Below are 27740 nucleotides of genomic sequence, written 5' to 3' on the forward strand. Positions count from 1 at the left end.
CTCTTCATGGGACTTTTGATAATGAATACCTTCTTTGCTAGGATATTCTTCCCCAAAACAGACCTTATTAAAGCGGATCTGGGAAATAATGTGCTGAGGACAGGGAAATGAAAATTGAAGCATGATTGGAATCAGTTAGTGCTCCTGTTTGCATGTCAAAGGGGAGAAAAACCTCCATGTAGAAGCAGCCTCTCACTTTCTTTTGGTGCTAAAGGGACAGCAACTCTAATTGTGTTGCTGTTTAAGCAATTGAAATGTGTTGTAGAGAGAGAGACTGTTCTTGTTCTTGTCTATCCGGTTTGTGTGCTTATTTAAACGTAGGCCTCTGGCAATAAAGTAATCATAGGAACATACGCTGAATTCTTGTGATGATTTCCTGTTACGTTCGCAACAATATGGAATTGAAAGATGCGACTGGACCAGCATCAAGTACTCTCACATTGATTTCAGTGAGAGGCTTAAGGACAAGTCTCTGCCTCTCCTGTTAAGATCAGAAGGACTTAGAAATGCTTACATTTGGTTGGATCATGCACCAACATTTATAATTCTGAAACAAGTTCAGAGAACCCAGCTATTGCCCACAACAAAGCTGTCAATCCTCCAGACATCTCATGGGGAAGAGAATTGCACTGCTAGCCTTATTTAAGTGGACAATGTGTTTTCTTGCCATCAAGTCATAGCAGACTTATGGTGGTGCCTTAGGGCACAGATGTCAAACTTGTGGCCCTCCAGATGTTATGGACTACAGTTCCCATCCATCCCCTGCCAGCATGCTGGCAGGGGATGATGGGAACTGTAGTCCATAACATCTGGAGGGCCGCAAGTTTGACACCTATGCCTTAGGTGAGGGGCATGGAGTGAGAGAGCCTTAGCTATCAGATGCAAAAAAAATGGCCTTCCCTTCTTTCTTTGAATGTCTCTGTTTACTAACACTGTCTGTTTTCTCCAGGGTAATGAACTTCCTAGTTTCAGACCAGAACCTGAAGAGTTACATTTTCCCTTTTTTTTTTGTTCTCCCATGGCAGGTGATTACACTGGAAGGGTGGGTGGAGATTATGTACTATGTGATGGATGCTCATTCATTCTACAACTTCATCTATTTCATCCTTCTGATCATTGTAAGTATCGAGTGTCCTTTCACTTCAGTAGACCAGATCCTATCAAAATGGGAGTCAAAAAAGTTTCAATCATTACATGGTAGGTTTAGAGATTTTATCCTAGGTAGCATAGGAGTCTCTTAAATAACTAAAACATTCTAGAAAGCTGTGCTCAGCTGTTTTCTTTTACTCGGAAAAATAAGATCACATTCTTTGTTCCCTTTGCATCTATAATACTGGGTGTCACAAAATCCCAGGTCTCTGGCCCAGGCAGTTCAATCCATGGAGGGGGGTAGTTTCACAAAAGCTGAGAATGGCGTAGGCATCGCATCCTCAGGGCAGTGTAGTTGTGGTGTGCTAACAACTTATCTCGATTTCTCATCACAGTCAAGAGGTGAACCTTCCTCTATTTCTGCCCATACCAAAGAGCAGCTGGTGTTCTCCTTTCTGAGATGTCTTTAAGTGAACAGAGTTTCTATACACAACAAAGGATGTCAGTGTCTTTGCATAAATAACACTCCTTCCTTTGAACTAGGGAAGACTTTTAAATGTTGTCTTCCCTTAGCTGATGCTGGTTTGGAAAGACAGATTATTTGTGCCTCTCCTTGAGAGATGAAGACAGAATCAAATTGATTAGATCAGCCCAGTATTTAGGAGTGAATCTGATCCATCTGCTCAGACTTGATGATCTTGCCTTGAAGTTATAAGCTTCAATTTCTGTTGCTGAATCAGTGTAGAGGTCAGTCTACATTCTCCTTCCACCCACACATGCATTCACAGGAAGGGGGCAGAGTGTTCCCTGTAGAAACACAGCTAAGGATACTCACCACTTCTGTTCAATCAGAATAAGGGCAAGAGGGCAATACTAAGAAAAAGTATATGCAAGATCCTTAAAACCATAGAGGTTTTAATACAAGAAGCAAACATGAAAGGTCTGTGAAATCCTCAGCAGCTTCCCCCACCCCCTCACCCAAGGAAACATAATGATTCTAAAGGGCGATAGCTGATAAAGGGAGACCAGATTTAGAATAGCTTTGAAAGCTGGGCAGCCCCATCTACACCAGAGGTGGCAGGTCACGGCACTGATGCAGTGCTGCCTCGCCACTCCCATTGAGGCTTCCAGCAGTGTGGGGAAGCTCACAAAGTGAATAAACCTCTACACCACCAAGAAGTCTCTATGGGCATCAACAGACTTATGCCACATTTCTGGGGGCTTAAGTCTGAAGTAGGGCCCACCAGTGTAATACCAGGTGGGCCATGCCACTGTCCTGCCTCCTCTATGCAATCAGTGGCAGCAGGGGCCTTGGGATGATGGCGAAGCAGTGCCGAGGGGCAGCTGCCACCATATGCTGGCAGAATTGCCCCTCCACTGGGTAAGTGCCCCGGGAAGGGCAAAACCACCAGCACAGTGGCACACCACTCCAAAGAGTGGATTCACCCCTCACCCCTTTGGACAGGCTGCAATAGTATGTATATGCTTGGAAGTAAGCCTGACAGAAATTAATGGGACTTACTTGTGAGTAGAGATAGGATTGAACTATAAAAAAAGAAACTAAAGAATTTTAAAAGAACATAGAATAAGAACAACAGAGCTTTGCCTTCAGGCTCACACACTAAATGAATAGACACATGAGACAAAGAGAAAGCTGAAAGGCAGTAAAAGAAAGACAATGAAGAAAGAAAGATTCCAACTTAAAACACTTCAATTAATTGGAAAAGATGTGTGAAAACAGATATGTCTTGAAGCACTTCTTAAACTGTGTGTGTGTTGGGATGGTTATAGAAGAGCAATGCAAGAAACTAAACCAAACCAGTTGTGTCATCCTTTATAGTTTTTTGCCAAAAAGTGTCTTACTTAAAATTACATAATCTGACATGTGGCACAGCCAAAAATAAACCTCCAGTATCCCTCCCAATGAAATGCAATTGAAAATTTACCTCAGGAGGCTTGTATTAAAATCAAAGTTGTTTTTAAACATTGGTAATAGATACCTTACCAGATGAAGCAGAATTTCAGCTGTATCTCCTTCTTTCCCTTCTTGTCTTTTAATTGTTTCCTCTTCCGCTTTTCTCCACTGATACGTAGGTGGGCTCATTCTTTATGATCAACCTATGCCTGGTGGTCATTGCCACGCAGTTTTCAGAGACAAAGCAGCGGGAGCACCAGCTGATGCAAGAGCAAAGAGCACGGTACCTGTCCTCTAGCACTGTCGCCAGCTACATGGAACCAGGAGACTGCTATGAGGAGATCTTCCAGTACGTCTGCCATATTGTGCGCAAAGCCAAGCGCCGTACTCTTGGCTTCTACAACAGCCTGCAGGATCGACGCCTAGGCCGAACACCACCAACTACTGTCAAGCGGAGGATGAGTAGGAAAAATCAGAGGCAATACAGTAAGATCTGTGAGAAGAATGTGGATGGTAGTGGAAGCAAAAAAAAATGGATATCAATAAGAACATCTCTGAATACCAGGATGATTAAAACATGACCTGTAGTAATAGTAATGGGAGATATTTATATAGCAAACAGAGCAGACGATGACAAAATGAAATAACTGTATGGAGGATAGTCTGTATTGTTCAAGGCTGTTGATGGAAAGGTGGTATACAATTATCAGTAAATAAATGTAAATAATTTATCTGATAGTGGCGGCCTTGACAAGCCATATGGGACCTTTGATTTAGGATAGAAGCATTCAGGTCCCCAAGTTTTAAAAAGCAGAACATTTTGGAAGACAGAATTGCATTAATGGAATGTGAGGTTGGCAAAATAGACACACTTTTGTGGAACCTAAATGGGCTTTTATAAGTAAGAGGAAGATTTTACTGGCCATTGAAACTGAGTTTAATCCATCATTTCTGAGTGGTGGAAGCCCATACTGGCAAAATCAGAATAGGAGACGCATTTTAGTTGTTGAAGGGGCAGAAGATATTGAGTCAGTCACCTACTTCAGACTAATCTATATCACAGTAATATTCTTAAGCTAAAATGAAGTATGGGTGAACCATGTTAGCTGCTTGGTTCCACTTCCGGTCGCTGAGCTGACCAGATGCTGACGGACAACTTCTCCTTTTAGATTTTAGTTATGTTTTATCTTCAGGCCTCCCTCCTTATGATTTGAAACTTTTAACAAAACAGAGAAAATTTTTAATGAGTATATGTAGAAGACGAGCGTCAGCACAGCTGTTTCATATTGTTTACCAGAATGATTGTTGATAAAAAAAAGTCAAAACTGACTCTAGAATGTCAGAGTTCTGATTGCCTGTTAGTAAATAGAACCTACTGGAATAAAAACTTCTTTACAAAAGACCTTATAATTGTTCAGAGGAAAGATACTAACTGGCAATTAGTACAATGTTAGCTGCTTGGGTCCTCATTGGGGAGAAAGATGGATGTAAATGAAACAATTTTTTTAAAAAATGTGAACTGCAAACTGACCCTATGATCATGTAAATTATTCTAGAGGATATCCAAAAGATTGCAGTAATCAATAGTGCTTTTTATAAATGGCCCAGTTGGCTTGGGTAGAGTTGAGTCTTTGGCATTTTTGTGCACTAGGTAAAATGGTAAACCAATGTCCACACATTTAGAGGTTTTTTGAACTCCTGAGCCTGGCAGCTCCTTCTTAGCTAACCTCTCTGTCCTGCATCTTGTCCAGTCCTAGAATAACTGAGTTTTCCTCTCCCAAATCCCGCAATCATGCCAACTAAAGGAGAGTCCTGGCTCACGTCCTGCCTACGCACTCTGAAGCAAGAGAGGTGATCCCAGCATTCCAGTGGGCAGGGCTACTGCTTTTTGCTTACCCATCCATTCTTTTTACATTGGGCCCTTCCTGCCGCTGTTAGGATACATCTCCCACTGTTGTTGTCTTGGTTCTTCCTTGCTGCGGTATTTACCAGACTGTCTACTCTTTCTGAAGGAAATGCACCAAGGTAGAACAGATATTATTAAGTCGGGTAAGGAATTCAGATTGTAAATACACATTGTGTTTGGCCATGTAGTCGTAGTCTGAAAATAGTGACATAAAAAACCCTACCTTGGAGTGCTTAACTTTCCATCAAGATGAATTCTGCAAGGAAAGAAAAGAAATAGCATTTTTCTGCCACACCAGCAAACTCAGCCTTTTGAATGATAAGAGCAATTTATCACCTGTGAGTGATTATTTCTTTTACTATAACCACTGCCTTTCTGACCTCATGTCCACCTTTTTAGAAGGAAACTTGCCGAGTACTTTTGCAAACTCTGCAAAGAATATTGATGGCGTTGAAAGTCATAATGGTGTGTACATGAAATTATGAACTCAAGAGGTATACATAAACCATCTCAGGTGTATGTTCCAGAGACATCTGTGAAGTGGCCTTTAGAGCCACAAAACAGTACAGGATATACCTCTGCTAGCACCAAAATACCTTTAGGATTTAGCACAAGACAGAATTCTGTGCTCTTCAGTGAGTTTAACTGGAATTAATTTCAGTTGTAATGAGAGGGCTTTGTGAACTATTTTACTACGGTCAATTCCCCACTGGCAATTAATCGCATGGTACTTACGTGAAAAAAACAGGTTTCAGGAATGCCTCCCCATTCCTTGAGTGACAAAAAGAGTTTCTTACCACCCCACCCCCCTTATTCCACGTCCTGGCTGTACCTGCTTGGAAGTACAACTTTTTCTTTTACCATGGTTTTCCCAGTCTTGAGGGGAGGAATGGGGGACTAATCTTTAATTAAAATTCCTGCCGTGGAGCGTGATGTAAATGCTAAGTGATCGGTGTGATGTAATGCAGTGATCGGCGCGTGCTGAGCGATGCACGTGCAACATTTCCTGGTTCGTTTTCACCTTTGGGGTCAGACAGCGCATGTGTAAGCAGACAAGGACACATGAATCAGTAAACCGTTGCCATAGGAGATTGAGCAGCCGCTTAAACTATTAGCCATCCACCCTTCCAAACCAGCAAAAACCTGTTTATTCAGCCGTAAAGGAAAACTTTTAAAAAGTAGCTGCTGACTAAAATGCGAGAACACGAGAAAATGTTAGGTCTCGCGAGAACATGAAAACACGTTAAAAAGGGAAAACGATAACCAATCAGAAAGCAGGGGTGGACGTGTTACCATTCTAACGTCATGATGTGATCGCATCATGACGTGATCACGTTTTTTGCCGGTGTGGGGGAAGGACCCGCCACAACATAGAATGCCAGCCAATCAGGAGAGGCAAAAAATGGAGATCAATTTGTTGTGGGGATTGCTGCATTTCTGGAACCCGAAATAGTCCTACATGTCTTCGCTGAATAAATGCTGCAATGGGGAGGTTGAAACCCCAATGAAAAGGTGCAGTTTGTTTTTAAACTTGGTTTTAACTATATTTAATTTCCAGTGGGGAATCGCCCTATATCAGATTTTTGTTGCCCTTTCTTTTAATATCTGTGTCAGTTCTACAAACCCATTAGGAACAAGAGCTAACAAAAAAGAGAAAGAAATGTTGACAGCAGAAACAGTTGAATAAAAACCAAATAAACCTAATGACCACATGGCAAGCACCATTTCTTCAGTATCTCCACTCCCTCCAAAAATGTATTTTGGAAACATTTCTTCACATAAATAGGGTGTCATAGTTTTTTTTTTTTCAGAAAAAGGAAGCATCTTTGGTATTTTTAACCTCTTGGATAATACTGGCCATGGCCCCTTACTTAATGATTTCAGCAATATGGAAAACTGTTCTGTCTCTGCTATGTAACCAGACATAATTGAGTCCAAGCTATTGTGGCTGAAGTAGAGCGTGTCTCTGAGAGACAAACAATCTCTGTTTAAAGTCTCTCAGTGATGATGAGCTTAACACTTCCCTTGGCAGGCAGTTCCAGTGTTTAATTTTCTGCCCTCTTAAAATGGCCAGCAACCCAGTTGAGGAGATGCTTTGCTTAATTTAGCACTGAGAAGTAAAACTGTTCTTAAAATTTTTAAATGCATTTTTATTTCCATTTAAATTTGCTTCTTCCGTGTATTATGTAGGGCGTTGCCGGAAACACAATTCTGTTGATTACATGCCACCAACTCTTGGTCAGCCTATTGCCATGTCAGTGACCTCTGATCCCAGCAATTGTCCAAGCTGTCACAAGACCCAACAGGAAGCAGCCCGAAGACTTTCTGTGCTGGATAGTGCCGATTCAGATCAGGAGGAAGGAGGGGAAGCCAGTGATGAAGATGGAGATGGGAGGAAGGGAAGTGAGGGGGCTGCAGACCTGGAGAAGGAAGAGGAAGATGGAGAAGAAGGCAGACAACTGACACATTGTGGTTATGTGTGGCAAGAAGTGAGGTTCAAGCTGAGGGGAATTGTGGAAAGCAAGTACTTCAACCGTGGGATCATGATCGCCATCCTTGTGAACACCATCAGCATGGGTATTGAGCACCATGAACAGGTAATTAGACTGTGGACAGCAGTGGTGGTGCTGGTGGTGGTGGTGGTGGTGGTGGTGCAGCAGCTTAAGATGGGTAGAAATACTTCATCACGATGAGACTGTAAGGATACCTTCTATAGAACTGAATGTTACGTAACTGTTTGGTACGTCTCCAAAAAATTTGGTATTCCTGGGAGCTAATAGAACGCAACTAAACGCAACTAATAGGACGTGGCCAAGACGCAACTAAATTTGAGATGGCAGGTTCAGATGGTTACAAAGATGTTCACTTGAATCTACCACTTGCCTTTGCATAGTTGTCACAATTTACCCATTCTATTCAGAAGTGTTCCTCCCATTGGGCAAAGTGGGCAGTTGCCCAGGGCGCCCCCTTGTGATGGGCGCCAAAAATGCAGGTTCGTTTGTGGGATTTTTTTGCATTTTCAGTGTTTTCCGTTTTTGGCCTGCAGGGGGCGCAGTTTTTAGGATAGCAGCACCAAAATTTCAGGCATTTTTCAGAAGACTCTCCTGATGATATCACCCAGGTTTGGTGAGGTTTGGTGTAGGGAGTCCAAAGTTATGGACTCCCAAAGGGAGTGCCCCATCCCCCATTGTTTCCAATGGGAGCTAATAGGAGACGGGGGCTACACCTTTGAGGGTCCATAACTTTGGACCCCCTGAACGAAACCTCACCAAACCTGGGTGGTATCATCAATATGGGCTCGTGAAGATACTCTGAAATTTTGGTGCTGCTATCTTAATAATTGCACCCCTGACAGCAGGCATCCCCTAAATTTCCCTAGATTCTCCTTTTAAATCCACCCCCTTCTTGCCAATGCTTGTTTTCTTTCTTTCTTTCTTTTATTCTCCCAATGCCTAATAAAGGTTATTATTATTAATATTAAATCCACCTCCTTCTGCATGGATTTGAAGGGAGAATCTGAGGTCCCCAGTTTAAATATTGAAAGTGATGCTGTTTTGGGGGGGGGAATCAACCCCAAAATAACATCACTTTCAATGTTGTTTAAACTGGGGGCCCCAGATTCTCCCTTTAAGATGGATTTAAAAGGAGAATCTGGGCTTCCTAGTTTAAACACCATTGAAAATGATGCTGTTTGGGGGTGGATTCCAGCATCACTTAAACTAGGGAGCCCAAATTCTCCTTTTAAATCCACCTTAAAAGGAGAATCTGGGGTCCCCAGTTTAAATAACATTGAAAGTGATGCTGTTTCCCTCAATTGGGGGGACTGGATACAACACCATAAAATGTTTTCATAGCAGTAATAAAACATTTTGAAATTGTTTTCAAAAAAATATTTCTGCTGTGTGGCATGGCCCATTGCTGTGTTCAGATTTGTGATTTGGGGCATGTTCTATAATGTGATGGTGACTTTGAAACAACCTGGTGGAAAAAATCATTGTTTGGTTATGGTGGGGGAGGGTGGCTGCCCAGGGCTCCAGTTTGCCTATGTACGCCATTGATTCTATTGCTATTTCAGAGAGCCAGCATGGTGTGCTGGTTAAATGTGCTGGACTCTAACCTGGAGAATTGGGTTAGATTCCCCACTCCTCCACATGAAGCCTGCTGAGTGACCTTGGTCCAGTCACAGTTCTTTGAACATTCTCAGCCCAAGTGGAGGCAGGCAACGTCTCTTGCCTTGAAAACCCTACAGGTTCGCTGTAAGTCAGCTATGACTTGACAGCATGCATGCACTCACGGACCCACACTTCTATTTTTTGTGCACAACTCTGGAAAGCTTTGTGTGTTAAAGTTTGTACAAAAAGAAAATTCCACTGGAAGGCACTGCATGAGGCCACAGGCAAGTAAAGGGGCCAGAGGAACCAACACATATGAATATACGATGTGAGCCAATCAAGCAGTTAACCATTACTATGTTTATCCAATTATCCTGCAGTTGAACTGGTGATGGGATTGTTGGGATCCTGCAGTGAATTATTTCAGGTTTTACTTCCATCCCATCCCTTTCTTGTTGTCCTCTTCTCTAGCTTTTTCTCTTTCATAGTCCACCTCTTGCCCTACTCTTTATGTACTTCATCCAGCAGATCACTTAATTACTCCCCCCACCCCCCGCTCTGTGTCACCTGCTCCCCTTGATTCCCACTATCTTCTCTCTTCCTGTCTCATTTTTCTTTTCATTAGCTAACAGTATCCATAGTCTACTTGGTTTAGTCTAGTACAATCCTCTGGAAACAGCACAGGCTCTTCACCCCACAGCTCAAATCAAATCCATCAGTTTGTCAGCCTCTTCAGCTTAGGAGACATGCAAGTGTAACCTAGCAGATCCCTGGCTACATAAATTTCTATTAGCGGTTTGGGGGGAAATTTAAAATCAATAAAATGACAGCACCTTGTGGCTTGCTAAACAAATGTGAAAATGCTTCAACAGAATAACAAACATTTAATATGAACACAACAACTTTACAACAATTAAAACCAAATCATAGTGACTATTAATATAACACAACTCAAATATACAGAATCTTCAGTGCCCTTAAGGAAAGGCACTCAGAACAGTAACAGATGTCTAGTAATAAAAAGGGGAGGGGAGTCCAAAATATTAATTGTACGTGCAGGGCTGCTTTTCCCCATCTGCTCTTCTGTGGTAGCTGTGGCTGCTGCAGGTCTTTCTCTAACTTGGGCCTGTAAGGAAATAACCAATTCCCTCAGTCAAGCCCTGGGCCTTCTTTCTTCTGCTGCAAGCCGGATTGACTGACAGCCTGATAAATCCTTTTGTTACATTAGGGGAAATTCTAATATACCATTTCTCCCTTCTTGGGCCTACCACGTGCCTCTAAAGAACTTCCATCCGTCAAGCAGTGGACCTTCTTTCTCCTGCTGCAGTCTGGATTGACTAAGCAGGGTGGGGCTCTTGTTGTTGGTAGTACATGAGCAAACTTATCAACTGCAAATGCTCAGTAAGCTCTTGTTCCCTGAAGGCTAAACATTCCAAAAATCCTATGTTAAAAGGGCATGGGTTACACAAGTATTGTCTGATTTTTCAGAAGTATAGAAAAACAAGGTGAATCCTACATTAGCAGGACAGTCAAGGGCGGATTCCGGATGGGCCTGGGAAGCGGCAGAGCACTGGTGTACATGACACCCTGAGGCCGTTCGCACACTTCTGTGCAAGTGGCCCCAGAGCCGCTGCTGCCCACGGTGGCACCTCCAGAGAGAGGTGCACCACTTTTTAAAACTTGCTTCCTCTTTCCTGTAGTAGCTCTGCAGAGACGAGGGGACATGCTCCCATGGCCATAGCGACACGTCGGGGGTCAGGGGCCAGGAGGCATGTCCCCTCGCCCCCACAGAGCTACACAAGGAAGAGGAAGGAAGTAAAAAAAAAGCGGTGTGCCGAAAAACGGCAGCTTCCACCCGGTGCTGTTCGCTCAGCACCTGGCGAACACCGCTGTTTTTGAATAAACTTGCTCATTTAGCGAGTCACAAAAAAGCCATTGTGGGAGAAATAGGCCATTGCCACTTCGCTCCAGCAGTGGCAGCTGTGCAAAGTCCTCCTCCACAATGGCGTTTTTACCATCCACACACCACACACCGGAATCCGCCACCACACACCGGAATCCGCCAAGGAACCCTTTCATCCCCTCAAGCTACAGAGAGGCCAGAACCTGTCTGTTAGTATCTGTGGAAGAATGGGTTGAGGCACTGAAAGCAGTTGTTGATCTGGAGGTAAATGTGGATCTTATCATTGTCAAACCTTCAACCTGTAATACTCAGTTACAAGTTTCCTCCTTCTAACACTGAGTGGGTTTGTAGCCTAAGAGCCTGAAAGGGAAGAGGTAGTATAGAAATTTAATAAAATAAAATTTGATAAAATAAAATAAACATCTGTGTTAGGGCTCAACTGTCAAGCCCAAGGGGTTTTTTTTACAACACTGCCACCCAAGAGTCTTGTCTATTTACTGTAATATCATGTGGGTGGGTGGCCTATAGTCTCCAAGTCTTGTATGACTCTGAAACTCATGCTGGCATGTTGACAATTCCAGCCCCCATTTTGGTTTTAAGAGTATGTTGCCATGTCTTGTGGTTGTAAAGATAAACTGAAAACAAGATGGTCAGTATACAAAGGAATGAGACTAGTAGTAATTCTTGTTGTTTTATGTATTGTCAAAGGCTTTCATGGCTGGATTCAACTGGTTCTGGTGGGTTTTCCAGGCTGTGTGGCTGTGGTCTAGTGGATCTTGTTCCTAACGTTTCGCCTGCATCTGTGGCTGGCATCTTCAGAGTGTAACAGAGGGAAGTCTGTTACACACACACTTCCCTCTGTGATACACCTCTGAAGATGCTGGCCACAGATGCAGGCAGCAACTTTAGGATCAGTGAATCTGGGCTCCATCCACACAGCCAGGCTCCACAGAGGCTGTCTTGTTGTTTTGTTGTTGATATTGTTGTTGATAAACTGCTTCAACAGTATTTTGTTAAAAAGAACAGAGCTGCAAACAGCCTTATAATCTAAGCAATGAAGCAAGTGAAAAAATTTACTAATCCATTGCTTTTGCTCTCCTTTGGGAATTTTAGTTTAAGTTCTTTCGGTGACTGATTCAACTTCTTCCACATCAGACAGTTAAAAATGAACATCAGTAGTTTGGCCTTAACAAAGTTCATGAAAACAATTTGCAACTTGTGTTAATAACAGGCAATTATTTCATGCAAATTAGTTGTGTTCTTCTGCATGATTTAGTCCCAGAGTAGCCCCACCTTGATGAAGGGAATCTACAGAAAGTTAATAATCTGGTCATTTTAATGAACGTTATACATTATGACTCCTTGGAAAATAATTATATTTCTGAATTAGCAATTACAATGCATGATACAAAGAATTTGCAGTTCATGTGAGATTATTTATTAAAAGGCACGTCTGCTTTCCCACAAAGCAGCCTGATTAGCCTTATTTGTTGATACATATTCACATGGTTTATGATCTGGACATTTTTATATGAAAACAAAAGATAAACAAAGCACACCCATGCTCAGAATTTGATGGGGAGGAGTGCAAAAAGGCACCTTGTCTGTGTAACACTGCACAGTGCAACCTATGGTTGGCCTCATATGTAATCTACAGAGGCTAGAGATTCTTCTCTTGATTTCTAGACAAGTGGTAATGAATGGTCTTTGTGTAGTTTTTGGCCAGACATAGTTATTATATTATGAATTCACTCATGTGGCATGAAAATGAGGGAAATGATCTTTTGGAAATTGTGGTTCTAGATCAGTCACAAGAGAAATCTTTGCATGTGATGATGCTATTCTCAGAATCATCAAAACCATCTATATTTCTTCTGCAAGGATATTACATTTCAGAATGCACCCTAGGGTTGCTATCTTCAGTTTGGAAAATTCTTGGAGATTGGGAGTGGTGACTGGGCAGAAGAGAGCAAAAAGGTGGTGCCCAACCTTTTAAAGCTTATAGGCACCTTTAGAATTCTGACACAGGCTGGTGGGCACAGTGACAAAATGGCTGCTGCAGAAGGTGGAGCCAACCAGACACAAGAAGTCAAAGCAATGTGAATATGAGGGGTAATTTTTAAAATACCCTGGGAAAATGGAGTGAGAAATTTAAAAACATCATGGGAGGAACTGTTGTTGAAACAATGTCATTTTAATCTGCACAGCAAGGACATAGGCTGGGGGAGTTCCCAGGTTCAACCCCCCCATTACAAAAAGGCCTTCCTGTTTGTGCTTTTTTGTATTTTTAGTGTTTTTCTTGTTTTTGGCCTGCAGGGGGCCCAGTTTTTAGGATAGCAGCACCAAACTTTCAGGGATTTGTTGGGAGACTCTCCTGATGATACCACCCAGGTTTGGTGAGGTTTGGCTCAGGGGGTCCAAAGTTATGGACTCCCAAAGGGGGTGCACCCATCCCCCATTGTTTCCAATGGGAGCTAATAGGAGATGGGGGCTGCACCTTTGAGGGTCCATAACTTTGGACCCCCTGAGCCAAACTTCACCAAACCTGGGTGGTATCATCAGGAGAGTCTCCTAAAATACCCTGAAAGTTTGGTGCAGCTAGCATAATAATTGCACCCCTGACAGCAGGCATCCCCCAAATTTCCCTAGATTCTCCTTTTAAATCCATCCTCTTCAGCATGGATTTAAAGGCAGAATCTGAGGTCCCCAGTTTAAACGTTGAAAGTGATGCTGTTTCAGAGTGGGGGAGAATCCACCCCAAAACAGCATCACTTTCAATGTTGTTTTAACTGCGGACCCCAGATTTTCCCTTTAAGGTGGATTTAAAAAGAGAATTTGGGCTCCCTAGTTTAAACACCTTTGAAAGTGATGCTGTTTTGGGGTGTATTCCAGCATTACAGTGGCTGCCCATGGTGTGTGTGTGTGTGCAAAACTCAGATTTTGCACTGGGCTCCATTTTGCCTAGCTAAGCCTCTGTCTGGAGGGGAGGGCAGAAGGGACTGCCCACTGCCAGCTGGGAGCCCAGCCAGTGGGGGGGGGGCAGGGGAGTTTGCCATCCCTGGCCCTGGAGAGCTGCTTTTATAAGCACTGAGGTCGGGGGCAGAGCTTGGAGAGGTGTGGCCACACACCCCAGGGTGGGTGGGGGCATGGCCCCGTCCCCAAACCCACCCCATAAAAAATCTATACCACATCACTGCTGCGCAGCCAAACAGATCTCCAGTGGACAGCAGAAAGGTCTGCTGAGCAAGAGCCCCACCTAACCCCATCCACTTTCTAAAAGCACTTGGTGGGCACTTTGAAAGGTATCCATGGAAACCATGACACCCACAGGTACCACTCTGGGAATTTATGCCGTACAACCTGCCTTTCAAAGATGTCATTTTCTCCAGGAGAACTGATCTTCGTTGTCAGGCCCACTCTAGGCCCCACCTGGCAGTTGGTAACCCTACAGCACACCCATGTACCTACAAAGAGTGCTTGGAGCTGTTTTTTTTCTGTCACTGATTTCAGTCACACATTTTGGGTCAATTCCTTTATGGGATTTCAAATTATGCCTTGAATTAGATAAGAGCGCTACAAATCCTACACAGAGCAGAAAGAACACACACATGTGGAAAATGGCAAAGTTCTCTCAGCATTGTTGCTGAAGAATGGTAATTGCCCGCATTCACTGACTAACTTCTATGTCATACTCATTGCACAGAATCTACTGTGAATCAGATCCTGTGGGCATAACCTTTCAAAGATAAACATGGTTACCATATGTTGATTAGCACCTTGGTTTAATTAAGGCTAATGGAGGCTCCTCAGTCTCAGAGAAACGTCTCCTAACTCAGACAAGAGCAATGTAAAACCATAAATTGCATACAAAAGAAGAGTCTGGATAGAAAAAGAATATTAAATAAGCTGAATTGGTAACGCTTTGATCGGTGATGATTAAGGGCAGCAGACAATCAGGATAATCATCTACTAATAATTCAAAAGCTATAAACACACAAGGTTTGCATGAGGGATATGTTATCTGGAAATCGCATAGCTAGAGGAGGATGTGGGTGGGAGATCAAGAATTGTTTCTTCAAAAATTTTCTAACTCCAGGATAATGTCAGAGTTATTTTTGGAGCAGCATGCATTTTTTTAAAAGACAACAGTGTTTACTAGGACCTCTGGGAAGTATTTAATTTGAGCCAGGGTTCAACATGGTTTAGTCCCAGAGCTTGTTCTTATCAGTGCCAAGCCTCAGCCCTTCAAAATGTGAAAAAATAGCACAGATTAGAGTAGTGGCCTTGGGCCAGTTCAGGGCTCCTCACCCTGAGGAACCACAGTTACATCATACACAGGGGCAGAGGCTATGGATCCTAGGTAGGACTGACCCTGGTGCCTCTCATTTTAGATCAATATGATCACAAGTGACTGTGAAATGCTGTTCATTATGATGACTTAGTATGGAATTTGTATGGAACAGATTACTGTTCACAGGATGACAGGGGTGTAGGGGGGCAAAATGGCACCCGGGCCCCACAAGTCCCCCACCCCCCTAGAGCACCATAGCGCCCCGCCTCACCCCCACCCACTTACCTTAGTTCAGCCAACTGCATTGACCAGCTGGCTGAAAAAGCAGCCTGGCTGGGCGAGGCCATCTGAAAAAGTAGCCTGGCTGGCTGAGACGAGATGAGATAGGGGTGTGGGGGTGATTTTCCACCCCCACGTGACCCCAGTGGTGCGCCCCCGGGTGTAGAGCCCCCCTCCCTGTGGTAGCTGTGTGACTGCAGGATGATCCACATTCACAGATATTCTATATGCTTATAGCTGCCATTTGGATGAGATAATGGTTACAGCAGCAGTGGTGTAGTGGGTAAGAGCAGGTGTACTTTAATCTGGAGGAACCAAGTTTGATTCCCCGCTCTGCTGTCTGAGCTGTGGAGGCTTATCTGGGGAATTCAAATTAGCCTGTACACTCCAACACACGCCAGCTGGGTGACCTTGGGCTAATCACAGTTCTTCTAAGCTCTCTCAGCCCCACCTACCTCACAGGGTGAGGGGAGGGGAAGGGAAAGGAGTTTGTAAGCCCCTTTGAGTAAGCCCCTTTGAGAAAGGGTGGGATATAAATCTAACTCTTCTTCTTCTTCTTCTTCTTCTTCTTCTTCTTCTTCTTCTTCTTCTTCTTCTTCTTCTTCTTCTTCTTCTTCTTCTTCTTCTTCTTCTTCTTCTTCTTCTTCTTCTTCCATTAGTCTGAATGCTCCAGGACAGTAAAGTCGAATCTGAAAAAAAAACCCTGAGAAAAGCCCTATTTTGGGTTTTGCACAAAACCCCCTGAGCCAAATACTTTAAAAACATGATAACCTGAACTTCTATTGTGGTTAAAGGGTCTCTTCCACAGCTGCTTGGAGACCCTTTAAACAGGCTTGAAAAGAAAATTTCAAATCAGAGAACCCCCTGCCCTTACTTACCTTTGCTGAGTGTCTCTTCTGGGATTTCTGGTAGGGTCTGGGGTGCTGCTACCCTTTCTGCATTACTGAATCAGGGCTGACTGTAGTCTTCTTCCTGCCCTAGCAATATGGTTATGTTCTGTGGGTTGGTTTCCAGGGCAACAATTTTTTCAAAGTTTGGTTGGGGGGTCCCATGGTATGGGCAACGAAGTGAAGAAAAACTTGGTGCCTATAGAACAGATAAGTTGGTTGGTTCCTATGAGGAGAGCCACCAGCAGCAGTGGGGCAAATTTGGGGCCCTTGCTCAGAGCAAGGCCCCCACCAGATTTCCCAATGAAATCTCCAGCACAGTTCAGTTTGAAGCACAACACAACCCCCATGTAATTGTATGATGGGAAAAAGTAATTACTTTTCCCCAAATATGGAAGTTTATGTCTCACCATAGATAGTTGCTGAAGCCTGCCAGATTCTTTGATCTTGACTTGGCTCCATTGTAGCCAGCGGGGGATTTCTGGGACTGTCTGTCCAGGGTAATTTTTAAGGTAGAGGCACCAAACTTTCAGGGTGGCTTCAGGAGACCATCCTGGTAAGAGCACCAAAGTTTGGTGGAGTTTGGTTTTGGAGGCAACAAACCTTGGTGTTGTTACCAGGAGGTTTTCCTGAAGCCACTCTGAAAGTTTGGTGCCTAAATCTTGAAAAATGTGCTCCCTGCATACACACCAGAAATTCCCCATTGGCAATTCCACCAAGTCAGTTCAATAGGAGAATTTGGGGAATTTCGGGGGGGGGGTCTGTAGGGGGTGTATTTTTAAAGGCAGAGGCACCAAACTTTCAGGGTGGCTTTGGGAAACCCTCCTAATAAGACCACCAAGGTTTGGTGAAGTTTGGTTCAGGGGGCCAGTTTTATGGGTCATCAAAGGGGTAGCCCTAATCTCCCATTAGAAACTATTAGAAACAATGGGAGATGTGAGCATCCCCTTTGGGGGTCCATAAAAATTTACCCCCTGAACTAAACCTCACCAAACTTGGGTGGTCTCATCAGGAGAATCTCTCAAAGCCATCCTGCAAAGCCATCCTGGTGCTTCTATATTAAAAATGTACCCCCTACAGATGGAAAACCATAAAATCACCAAAAAAAATATCCCATAAGCTTAAAGAGAAGGGGGGGTGGAGCCAGGAAAGTGCAGGTCAGTTAGCCTAACATTTGTCCTGTGCAAAATGAACAAAAAACTGTAAAAGAGACCTTGGCCTCTGTGCCCTGTTGTTGGCACTGCAGAGTGGTTGATGAGTGTATAAGACAGGTTGCTGGACTAGAGACGAACCCCAAACCTGATCCAGAAGGACTCTTCTTAAGTTCCAAGTTCTCTTGCTATCTACTGTTACAGGTCTACATAGTGAAACAATGGTTCTGTGTCTACACTAGGCTTAAATCACAATCTTGGAATAGATTGTGATGTTCGGATTTTGCTTAATATACTGATGGTGTCAAGTAATCAGGGCTGGTCTGAGTACAAAGGGTAGTGGCTGTATGAGATGGCAATGTTTTTAGGAAGCTACAGCATGTAATATAAGTGACACATTCCAGGCCCCCATGCTACACTATAGAGCAGGGGTAGGGAACCTGCGGCTCTCCAGATGTTCAGGAACTACAATTCCCATCAGCCTCTGTCAGCATGGCCAATTGGGATCTGTTATCTCAAGCTGTATGTGTGTCGCTAGAACTATTTCCGTTTTTTTTCTCTTTCGCTACCCTAATATTTTTTCCTGGCTTCCTCCCCTTTTCTTATGTTCCTTTTTCTCTTTCAGTCTTCATCTCTGTTGTTCCTTTTCTACCACTCCATATAATGGGGTTATTGGCCATGCTGGTAGGGGCTGATGGGAATTGTAGTTCCTGAACATCTGGAGAGCCGCAGGTTCCCTACCCCTGCTATAGAGGATGCCTGGGGCATAGCTCTCAAATTATAGTGCAGGTACTAAGGGTCATAAAATGCCTTGATACATAGCAGGAAAAAAGTGATTGTACCCCTATGGCATCTTACACAGGGGGGAACAGACAGCCCTGTCATCCTGCCAACAATCACTATTAACTAGCTTTCTCCATAATTCTGTATTTAGATTTACATCTCTAAGCAGTGTCTTTTATCATTGCAAATCATTGCCACAAGTTCCTTGTTTGCTGCTTTTTTCCTTCTTCTTGCAGCACTTTGATAGTCACTTGGCAGTCTCCTGATGCTTTTAGGTTATTGGGCACAAATGAGTATTCAGTTGAGTTCATTCTCCCAATTTTCTGTATAATTTTTTTTGGATGTGAGAGAATGATTGTGATTTGTTCCAGAATGAAGTGCCTCTATTTTCCTGTCACAGCCATCAGTTCCATGAGAAGTCAGGCAAACCTACAATGATTTTAATAGTCTTAGAGGTGATAGGGTCCCTTGGAGGATGAGCATCCAAGGATCTCTAGACAATATATAATGGTACCTGAGACAGAAAGCTTTTTTCACTGTGTCTAATTTTGCATCTCAGCAGCAATGGCAGCCACAATGTATGATCTGCTTCACTCCATTGGGATCTGTTATCTCAAGCTGTATGTGTGTCGCTAGAACTATTTCCGTTTTTTTTCTCTTTCGCTACCCTAATATTTTTTCCTGGCTTCCTCCCCTTTTCTTATGTTCCTTTTTCTCTTTCAGTCTTCATCTCTGTTGTTCCTTTTCTACCACTCCATATAATGGGGTTATTAAAAATAGTTTCTTCTCCTTTGGTCCTCATTTTCAGATTCCTCTGTGGCTTATCTCTCTCCCTTATCCATCTCCCTGGGTAGGGCCATTCCCTGGGTGACTGATGGACCATTAGAAAAAGATTAACAGGTTAGCACTTGTCTAGAGAAACGCATGTCAAGGAGGAAAGCAGAATGAGCAGAAACAGGTGACCTTTTCTGTAAGAGACAGAATCAGGACTGTTAAAACATCCATCCCTCACTATGATACAGAAGAAGGAAGAGAGTGAACACATCTGCAGGAGTAAGGACAGTCCACTGTTATATCCCCTTCTGGCACCACATTACATTTCTCTTTATCACTGACATAATCTTTCAACTTAGTCTGAAATTGGTGTATTGGCTTTTCTTTTCCCCCACCAGAGTGAATTTGCATGTGCAACTTCAGGTTTATATTTAGCTGTATGATGCAAATCCAGGTAGGTCAGACATGGTCTGTGCTGAAAATAGGCACATTTAACACATTTGAATGTGTGTCTTTGTGGTAGAGAGTTCCTTGAAAATAAACACTGTGTGAGAAATGAAAATTTGCCCTCATAATCCTTCTAAACAATCAGGTTTGGGGGTCAAAAATAGATGAACCACTGGGAGAACAGTAATGAGATCCTCCGACAAAAGCACTAATAACAGTCATTTGAGGGTATGAATTAGATTGGGGTTCACATGGGGAGAAGAGGGGTTTAATTCTTTACTCATCCTAGTGCAGGGATGGCCAACCTATGGCACTCCAGATGTTCATGGACTACAATTCCCATCAGCCCTGCCAGCTGGCAGGGGATGATGGGAATTGCAGTCCATGAACATTGGAGTGCCATAGGTTGGCCACCCCTGTCCTAGTGTCACTGAACAAAACCACTGTTGTGCTTCTGTACATTTTAATTAACCCTAAAAGGAGAAAAATAGACAGCCAATCTTTTGCCTGTCTCTTTGCATTTCAGGGATAATTGCAACATGTGGGAGGGTGATTTAAAATAAAATTCATCTTCCATCTTCCTCACATGCCCGTGAACTGAATCAAGTCCTTACATAGCTGATATTAACTTTTAAAAAATTAGGTTGATTTGATCATGTGTCACTCAACATTCCCTTTATGTTGACCCTCAGCACAATGAATATATTTATTTGCCATCTTTCTCAAAGGCTGCACTTCTTTTGTGGGGATACTGCATTTTTTCAAGCATTATTGTGCTATATTTGGGGCTTGCTGTATCTTCCCTCATAGAGCATACACATAATTATTGTGATTCCCATAAGGAATGTAGCTGTTTGAGTGTAGGCGGTACCTTAGAGGATAATTTTATCTTATCATTAGTGCTGTTGGGTTAACTTTTTCCCCCGTAATATTTATATGTGTACATATAAGAAAGCCAGCGTGGTATAGTGGTTAAGAGCAGGTGGATTCTAATTTGGGGAACCCAGTCCTCCACCTGGGTGGCAGAGGCTTATCTGATGAACCAGATGTGTTTCCACACTCCTACATTTCTGCTGGGTTACCTTGGGCTACAGTTTTTCAGAACTCTCTCAGCTCCACCCACCTCACAAGGTGTTTGTTATGGGAAGAGGAAGGGAAAGGAGTTTGTAAGCCGCCTTGAGTCTCCTACAGGACATAAAGGTGGGGTATAAATCCAAATTCTTCTTCTTATTGTTTCTGGGGTGATTTTGTACTTCACCTTAACCCAATGCAATTCCAGCAATAGAGCACTTTTTATCTAGTTCTTTTTTTTTTCTGAGTAGGTGTACTCTAAAGTCTCTCTTTCCCCCACCTCTCTACCTTTTCATAAGCCAAACAAAACTTCTGATTTGATTTACCCACTCAGCATTGTTCTGTTTGTTACAGGATAATTGCCCTGGCCTGGATATCCTAGGCTAGCCCAATCGTAGGAGCTCAGAAGCTAAACAGGGCTGGCCCTGGTTAGTATTTGGATGGGAGACGACTAGCATATATTAAAGTTGCTATGCAGAGGCAGGCAAAGGCAGACCACGTTGCTATGCAGAGGTAGACCACCTCTGACTGTCTCTCTCCTTGAAAACCCCACCAGGAGAACTGGGTTTGATTCCCTGCTCTGCCGTTTGAGCTGTGGAGGCTTATCTGGGGAATTCAGATTAGCCTGTGCACTCCCACACACACCAGCTGGGTGACCTTGGGCTAGTCACAGCTTTTCGGAGCTCTCTCAGCCCCACCTGCCTCACAGGGTGGTTGTTGTGAGGGAGGAAGGGCAAGGAGATTGTAAGCCCCTTTGAGTCTCCTACAGGAGAAACGGAGGATATAAATCCAAAACTCTTCTCTCTTCTCTCTCTATCGCTCATTCCGCACATGCAGAATAATGCACTTTCAAACTGCTTTCAGTGCTCTTTGAAGCTGTGCGGAATAGCAAAATCCACTTGCAAACAGTTGTGAAAGTGGTTCGAAAATGCATTATTTTGCGTGTGCGGAAGGGGCCTATAGATGCAGTGGTGTACCTAGGCAAACTGGAGCCCTGGGCAAAATGTGAGTTTGATGCCCCCCCAACAACAACAACCTTTATTAGGCATTGAAAGAATGAATGAAAGAAAGAAAACAAGCATTGGCAGGAAGGGGGTGGATTTAAAAGGAGAATCTGGGAAAATTTAGGGGTGCCTGCTGTCGGGAGTGCAATTATTAAGATAGCAGCACCAAAATTTCAGAGTCTCTTCATGAGCCCCTACTGATGATACCACCCAGGTTTGGTGAAGTTTGGTTCAGGGGGTCCAAAGTTATGGACCCTCAAAGGTGTAGCCCCCATCTCCCATTAGCTCCCATCTCCTATTAGCTCCCATCCCATGGGGGATGGGGACACTCCCTATGGGAGTCCATAACTTTTGACTCCCTAAACCAAACCTCACCAAATCTGGGTGATATCATTAGGATAGTCTCCTGAAAATTTTGGGTGCTGCTAGCCTAAAAACTGCGCCCCCTGCAGGCCAAAAACAGAAAAAACACTGAAAATTCAAAAAAAATCCTACCTGCATTTTTGGTGCCCCCCACAAGGTGGCGCCTTGGGCAACTGCCCACTTTGCCCAACGGGAGGAACGCCTCTGGTCAGATGTGATTTGACAGCAAAAACAAAATAAAAACATGATAATTTAAGGCCTTACGCATCCTGGGACCGTCGTAGCTTCGAGACCGCATCACCCCATATGTCCCTGTACGGCCTCTCCGATCAACTGAGGCCAATCTACTAGTGGTCCCTGGCCCTTTGGTGATGCGGCTGGCCTCCATGCGTGCCAGGGCCTTCACGGCTCTGGCCCCAGCCTGGTGGAACGCTCTCCCCCGAGCTGTCCGGGCTCTGCAGGACCTTAGCGAGTTCCGCAGGGCCTGCAAGACGGAGCTGTTCCGCCGGGCCTTTGGAGAAACCAGCCGCTGATTGTGCCCCCTCCCCCGGCCCTTGACATCTGGGCCGTTTGCCATCCAAGGGGACCTACCATTCCTCCCCCCTTTTTCTTTTTGGGGAAGAGGGAAGTCTAACATTGGAATACTGGACGCCACTTATATTCCATCTTATTGCGACTTGTTGTATAATTATCGGATTTCATTACTATGGTTTACCGCTGCTTTTAATGTGTTAATGTTTTAACTGTCTTATATTGTTTCCTTACATGCTGTACATTGCCCAGAGCCCTTCGGGGATGGGGCGATACTGAAATCTAATAAATAAATAAATAAATAAATAAAATAATTATGTTTGAACGCTGAAATATGAAGATTAAACTTGGTTTTACTCACACATCCTGAACTACAATTCAAATTTGCATGGCAGCTCAACTGTGCTCCAAGGTTCACAGGGGGGAGGGAAATGCTAATCAAAATGCAATATGATGTGTTTTGTGAACGTTTCAACCAGTGACCTTTGAATCCCAATGAACTTTGGTGTACATGCTCAGGACTAGTTTTTGCATTTCAAGGCAAACCCCAGTTTAGTTTCCATTCCCATCATTCATTTCTGCCAAGAAAGTTGTAAAATATAATGAAAATATCTGCCTGAACAGCAAAAGGACACATTCAAGGCATTCTGTTTTTAAGAACAGCCTGACTTATTTCCCACCCTCCCTACCCTAGGCTGACCAGCTGTCCCGCTTTTGGCGGGACCGTCACGCCTTTGGACAATTTGTCCCGCGGGTTCTACAAATTGTCCCGATTTTGGGGAGGCTGCTGCACTGCCTTGGGGGCGCAAGGCAGTGCGGCAGCCTCCCGTGCACCCAGCCGCAGGAGCGCATGGGCTTCTGGGGCTTGCCGTTTGCCACTCTGTCACAGGGCGGCAAATGGTGAGCCCCAGAAGCCCGTGCGCTCCTGCGGCCGCCTCCCCGTCCCGGATCATGAAGGTGACCATCTGGTCACCTTACCCTACCCCCATCCCCACCCCCAAAGCACCCAAGCAGGCCCAGAAACATGAAAAGTACAGTCAGTGAAAAATCTCTGCTAAAGATAGAGACGTTGGAATGAAAGTTGATAAACATGTTTGAGACATTCTATGTTTTAAATTCAATCCCAGCTCAACCACCACACCCATTTTCAAGAGAATAAGGACAGCTATTAAGCGTAACATAATGCAATATCTGCCTTGACATCTGAGATACTGGTATGAAAGCTGATGTGCACAGGTTGAAAAACATTCCGTAAAGTTCAAAACCTCATGTTGATGCAAGCTACTACGAAGCAAAAGAGACATCTGAGATGATCAGAGTTCTGGTTCTGTGGCTCAGGAGATGGTAAGGAGAGAAATAAAAGGAAAGATTGCCTTTGAGAAGGCAGCTTATATTTCTTCTCTAAAGTGACTTGCTGTTCTCCCACTGCGCAGCAGACCTTTAGTGATCCTGTGGGACTGGGATGCCATGTTGCTTAATCCCATTGATCAGGAGTGGGCAATTATTTTTTCCATGGGGCCGCATAAGAAACAGAAAATATTGTGGAGGGCCGGGCCAGAAGGCAGGGGGGTGAGGCGCTTTCGAAAGCCCCGCAGAAGCCGGCAGCCAAGGCAACCGGCTTCTGCGGGGCTTTCAAAGACGCCTCGCTCCCCAGCACAGCAGGGGGGCCAGTCAGGGTCATCCGGCGGGCCGGATGTGGCCCGTGGGCCGTATAATGCCCAGGTCTGCCATAGATACTTGTTCACTACTGGTTATAATGGGACTTAAACCAGTGTGAATGAAACTGCAGGCATATTCTCTGTAATCAATATTTGTCTTTGCCTTTCAGTCCTTGCTTTAGTGCTTTATTATTCAAACATAATTACAGATGAAAATTGAGTCTTTCTCTTCTCCTCCTCCCCCTCAGACACAAACACATATGCAGATCACTCCATATTTTTGCATTGAGGGGAACTGGCAACTTTAATAAAAATGCTCTGACACAGGAAATATGGCCCATTTTCCCTCCCCCACATTTCCGTATTCAAATTAGCATGAGGTCACCAATCATACTGAAGTGTGGGAATGAATTAGGAGGCTGTGAAGAGAAATGGGGTTTGCTTTTTTCAGAATGAAAAAAGGGATTTTTTGGACAGCAGTTGTCAAAACCACTTGGTACAAATAAACAGATAATTGTGTGGGACAAAGCTCTCAGGAACTGGAATGGAAACTCAGGAGAAAGCTTTGGAGGGCAGGTGGCCGGGGAGCAGGCCCCAGCTTATTCATTCAGTCACTTAGGATAGAGGAGAAGCAGAACTTATTTTTCTGCCCCAATAAGTGGAAATTGTCTGCAGCTGCCAGGCTGGTGGTAAAGGATCCAGATTTAAATCCTGATCTGTCTGTATCTTGTGCACACAATGTTGAGCAGTTTGATTTACACCTCTTTCCGCCTTTAAGTGAGAATGAAGCATTGTTCTCTCTACTACGTACTAGCTTGCACAGATCACTGCAGATTCCATTAGGAGGAGTTTGTTCATGGCTGATGTTCTGTACTCCCAACTTCATTTCAGCTGCCTGGTATTTAGAAGGAATGGAACTTTTTAATGTACCTGTTTACATACATTATGCATAAAATGGAAACAATGTGAAAGGCTAGTAACTGAGTGCACATCAGTCTATGGAACTGTGATATGGGCTTGGGTGTGCAGATGTTTGCTTTTTTGCTCATTAATGTAATATTATGCTATAACAGTCTAAATTAGGTTCACATGTTTGTATCACTTCCCATGACTTCTGTGGGTAAGAAATACAAAGCATATCATACTAACAGGTATTTTGCTAGTTGCATTTATGCAATGAGACACTATCGGGTCCAAGGGAAAGGGTGTCTTAAGAGAGAATGACAGGCATCTTTCTAGATTTCAGAACTGATTTTTTTTTTTTGCTGGTGTATTGTCACAACCTCCAGGCTGGTGGTAATAGCACCATTATTCCCACACTAGTCATTTTGCTTCCAGTGGTGAGATGCAAACTTAACGGATATATGGTTGGGTCCAAATTACTGCAAGCATGGTAAAACATTCCCACTGAGCATTCCCACTGTAATTTTCTTCCTGGATTTCAGGGATCCCTCAGAAACAGTGTGGTGGGCAAATTAATGGGCATCATCAGCCTAAAAATCCCCACTGCCTACTAAAGTGTCATTTTGCTACGAGTGCCATTACAATCATGGATCCAACCCAGGGTTCTTCAGTATACATTCTGGTTCTTCCCCAAAGATAGAAACAATTTCAAATTTGCTGTGGGATGCTGGTGTGTAAATCTGTTTCAGGTTTCCGAATGTCTAGAGTTTCAACACAATAAAAATGGGATACTAGAATGAAAAGCATAGTAATCCTCCGTCATTCATTGCTTTTTTTGCAACAGTGAATTATTGTATTAAACTGACTGAAATAACATTTCTTAATTCCAGAGGGGTAGTCGGTTTCAATTAGCTGGCTTAAGGTTGACTCAGCCTTCCATCCTTACGAGGTCGGTAGAATGAGTACCCAGCTTGCTGGGGATAAGTGTAGACAGCTGGGGAAGGCAATGGCAAATCATGTTGTAAAGATAGTCTGCCTTGTAAACATCATGATGTGACATCACCCCCTTGACCAATAATGACTTGGCGCTTGTACAGAGGACTCTACCTTTACCTTTACTTAACTCTAAAGCAAGTACTAAAAATCATTATTTGGAGGTGATCACTACAGTGATAGTGAGATTTAAGAATGTAAAGGTCACCAGGTAAAAAATGGGAAGAAAAGGTCACAGAATAATGGGATATCATGTGGGGGGGCGGGGGGACTTGCTGATGTACATTTATTATTCTGAAAATAATTGCCTAGGAAGGCTCAGAAAGAACCACTGCACCCTGCTGACCTCATTGTTTGCACATGATGTGGAACAGTATGTGGTTGGTTATTTTTCTTTCTGAATTGCTTTTGATTTTTGTTTGTTTGTTTCTATCTCCTGCAGCCTGAAGAACTAACCAACATTTTGGAGATCTGCAATGTGGTGTTTACCAGCATGTTTGCCCTGGAGATGATCTTGAAACTTGCTGCCTTTGGACTCTTTGATTATCTCCGCAACCCTTACAACATCTTTGACAGCATTATCGTCATCATCAGGTGACAAAAAACGTTCGAAAACCAGTTGTCTTGTGCCATCTGAGAGATTAATACTACACCATGCTGAAAAAGCTAGATAATAAGTTAAATCGAAACCTCAGTAGGGTATGAACTGCAGGGATATGCTAGGATTATGAAACACTTTAAGGACTCCAACTTTCTCAGGAGTTCTATCTGAGATCTGTTAATTGGAACTGCTTGGGATAATAGGGCTGCCAACCTCTGCTTGAGAATTTCCTGGAGATTTGGAGACAGTACTTGTGGAGGGCAGAAGATGGGAAGAGGAGGAATTTCAACAGGAAAGTGATCCTATAAAGTCTACCCTTTGAAGCTGTTCTTTCCTCCAGGGAAACTGATCTCTATAGCATAATTCTAGAAAAATCCAAGCCCTGCCTGATGGATGATAACTTCAGACTGAACCAGTGGCGTAGCACCAATGGGATGGAGGGGGGAATGAACTCCCAGGCCCTCACCACGGCGGGGGCATGATGGGGGCAGGGCGGAGGCATTTCCTTATTTAATTCCAAGATTCAGATATTTTTTTTAAAAAAGAGATTTTAGCAACTCCACACTCCAAAATAAGCTAGGGACCACAGCTAACTATAAAACATGCTCTGGTAGATCTGTGCATCACCCTAGCTTGAAACAAAGTCCCTCAGGCATTAGTATGTGAGGTACCCTTAAACAGCAGCAAAGTATCAATAGTTTGTCATTATACTTTTCCCCATCACTCTAGGGCTGTTAAGAATTTTTGTTTCAAGCTCTGAAACATCTTGGCCTGTCTCTGGCAAGACTGTGCAGTAAAAGATGCCCTGTTTATGCACCCAGTCCAAACATTTGCATTGGTGCAGCCTGCTCCCAAGAGGGTTGTCTCCATGAGCAACACAGCCTTGCCTTGCATTAGAAATTCATCTGCAGATCATGAACTGATTTGTACTTTCTTGAGGACAAAAAGGTGAGAAGGAAAACTCTAGAGGTTAATGCACAGGGTCAAAGAACTAGGAGATAGGGATTTTATCAGCCACTCTGCTGTCAAGTTTCCGGTGAACTCTGAATAACAATTCAAGCTTCATAAATGTTGGTTTC

The 27740-nt window shown here is 43.6% G+C and overlaps 1 protein-coding gene across 1 annotated transcript in view; it reads left to right on the forward strand.

The window, feature by feature from the left end:
* The window catches only part of CACNA1I (calcium voltage-gated channel subunit alpha1 I), a 208423-nt gene that overhangs the window by 98630 nt on the left and 82053 nt on the right, over positions 1–27740 (forward strand). Inside the window, exons 6-9 of the mRNA XM_048499231.1 lie at positions 1026–1118; positions 3184–3490; positions 7101–7507; positions 26503–26654. Of these exons, the coding sequence (XP_048355188.1) occupies positions 1026–1118; positions 3184–3490; positions 7101–7507; positions 26503–26654 (959 nt within the window). The remainder of the gene's footprint in view (positions 1–1025; positions 1119–3183; positions 3491–7100; positions 7508–26502; positions 26655–27740) is intronic.

Source organism: Sphaerodactylus townsendi, linkage group LG06 (assembly GCF_021028975.2).
Source record: "Sphaerodactylus townsendi isolate TG3544 linkage group LG06, MPM_Stown_v2.3, whole genome shotgun sequence".
Lineage (NCBI taxonomy): Eukaryota > Metazoa > Chordata > Lepidosauria > Squamata > Sphaerodactylidae > Sphaerodactylus > Sphaerodactylus townsendi.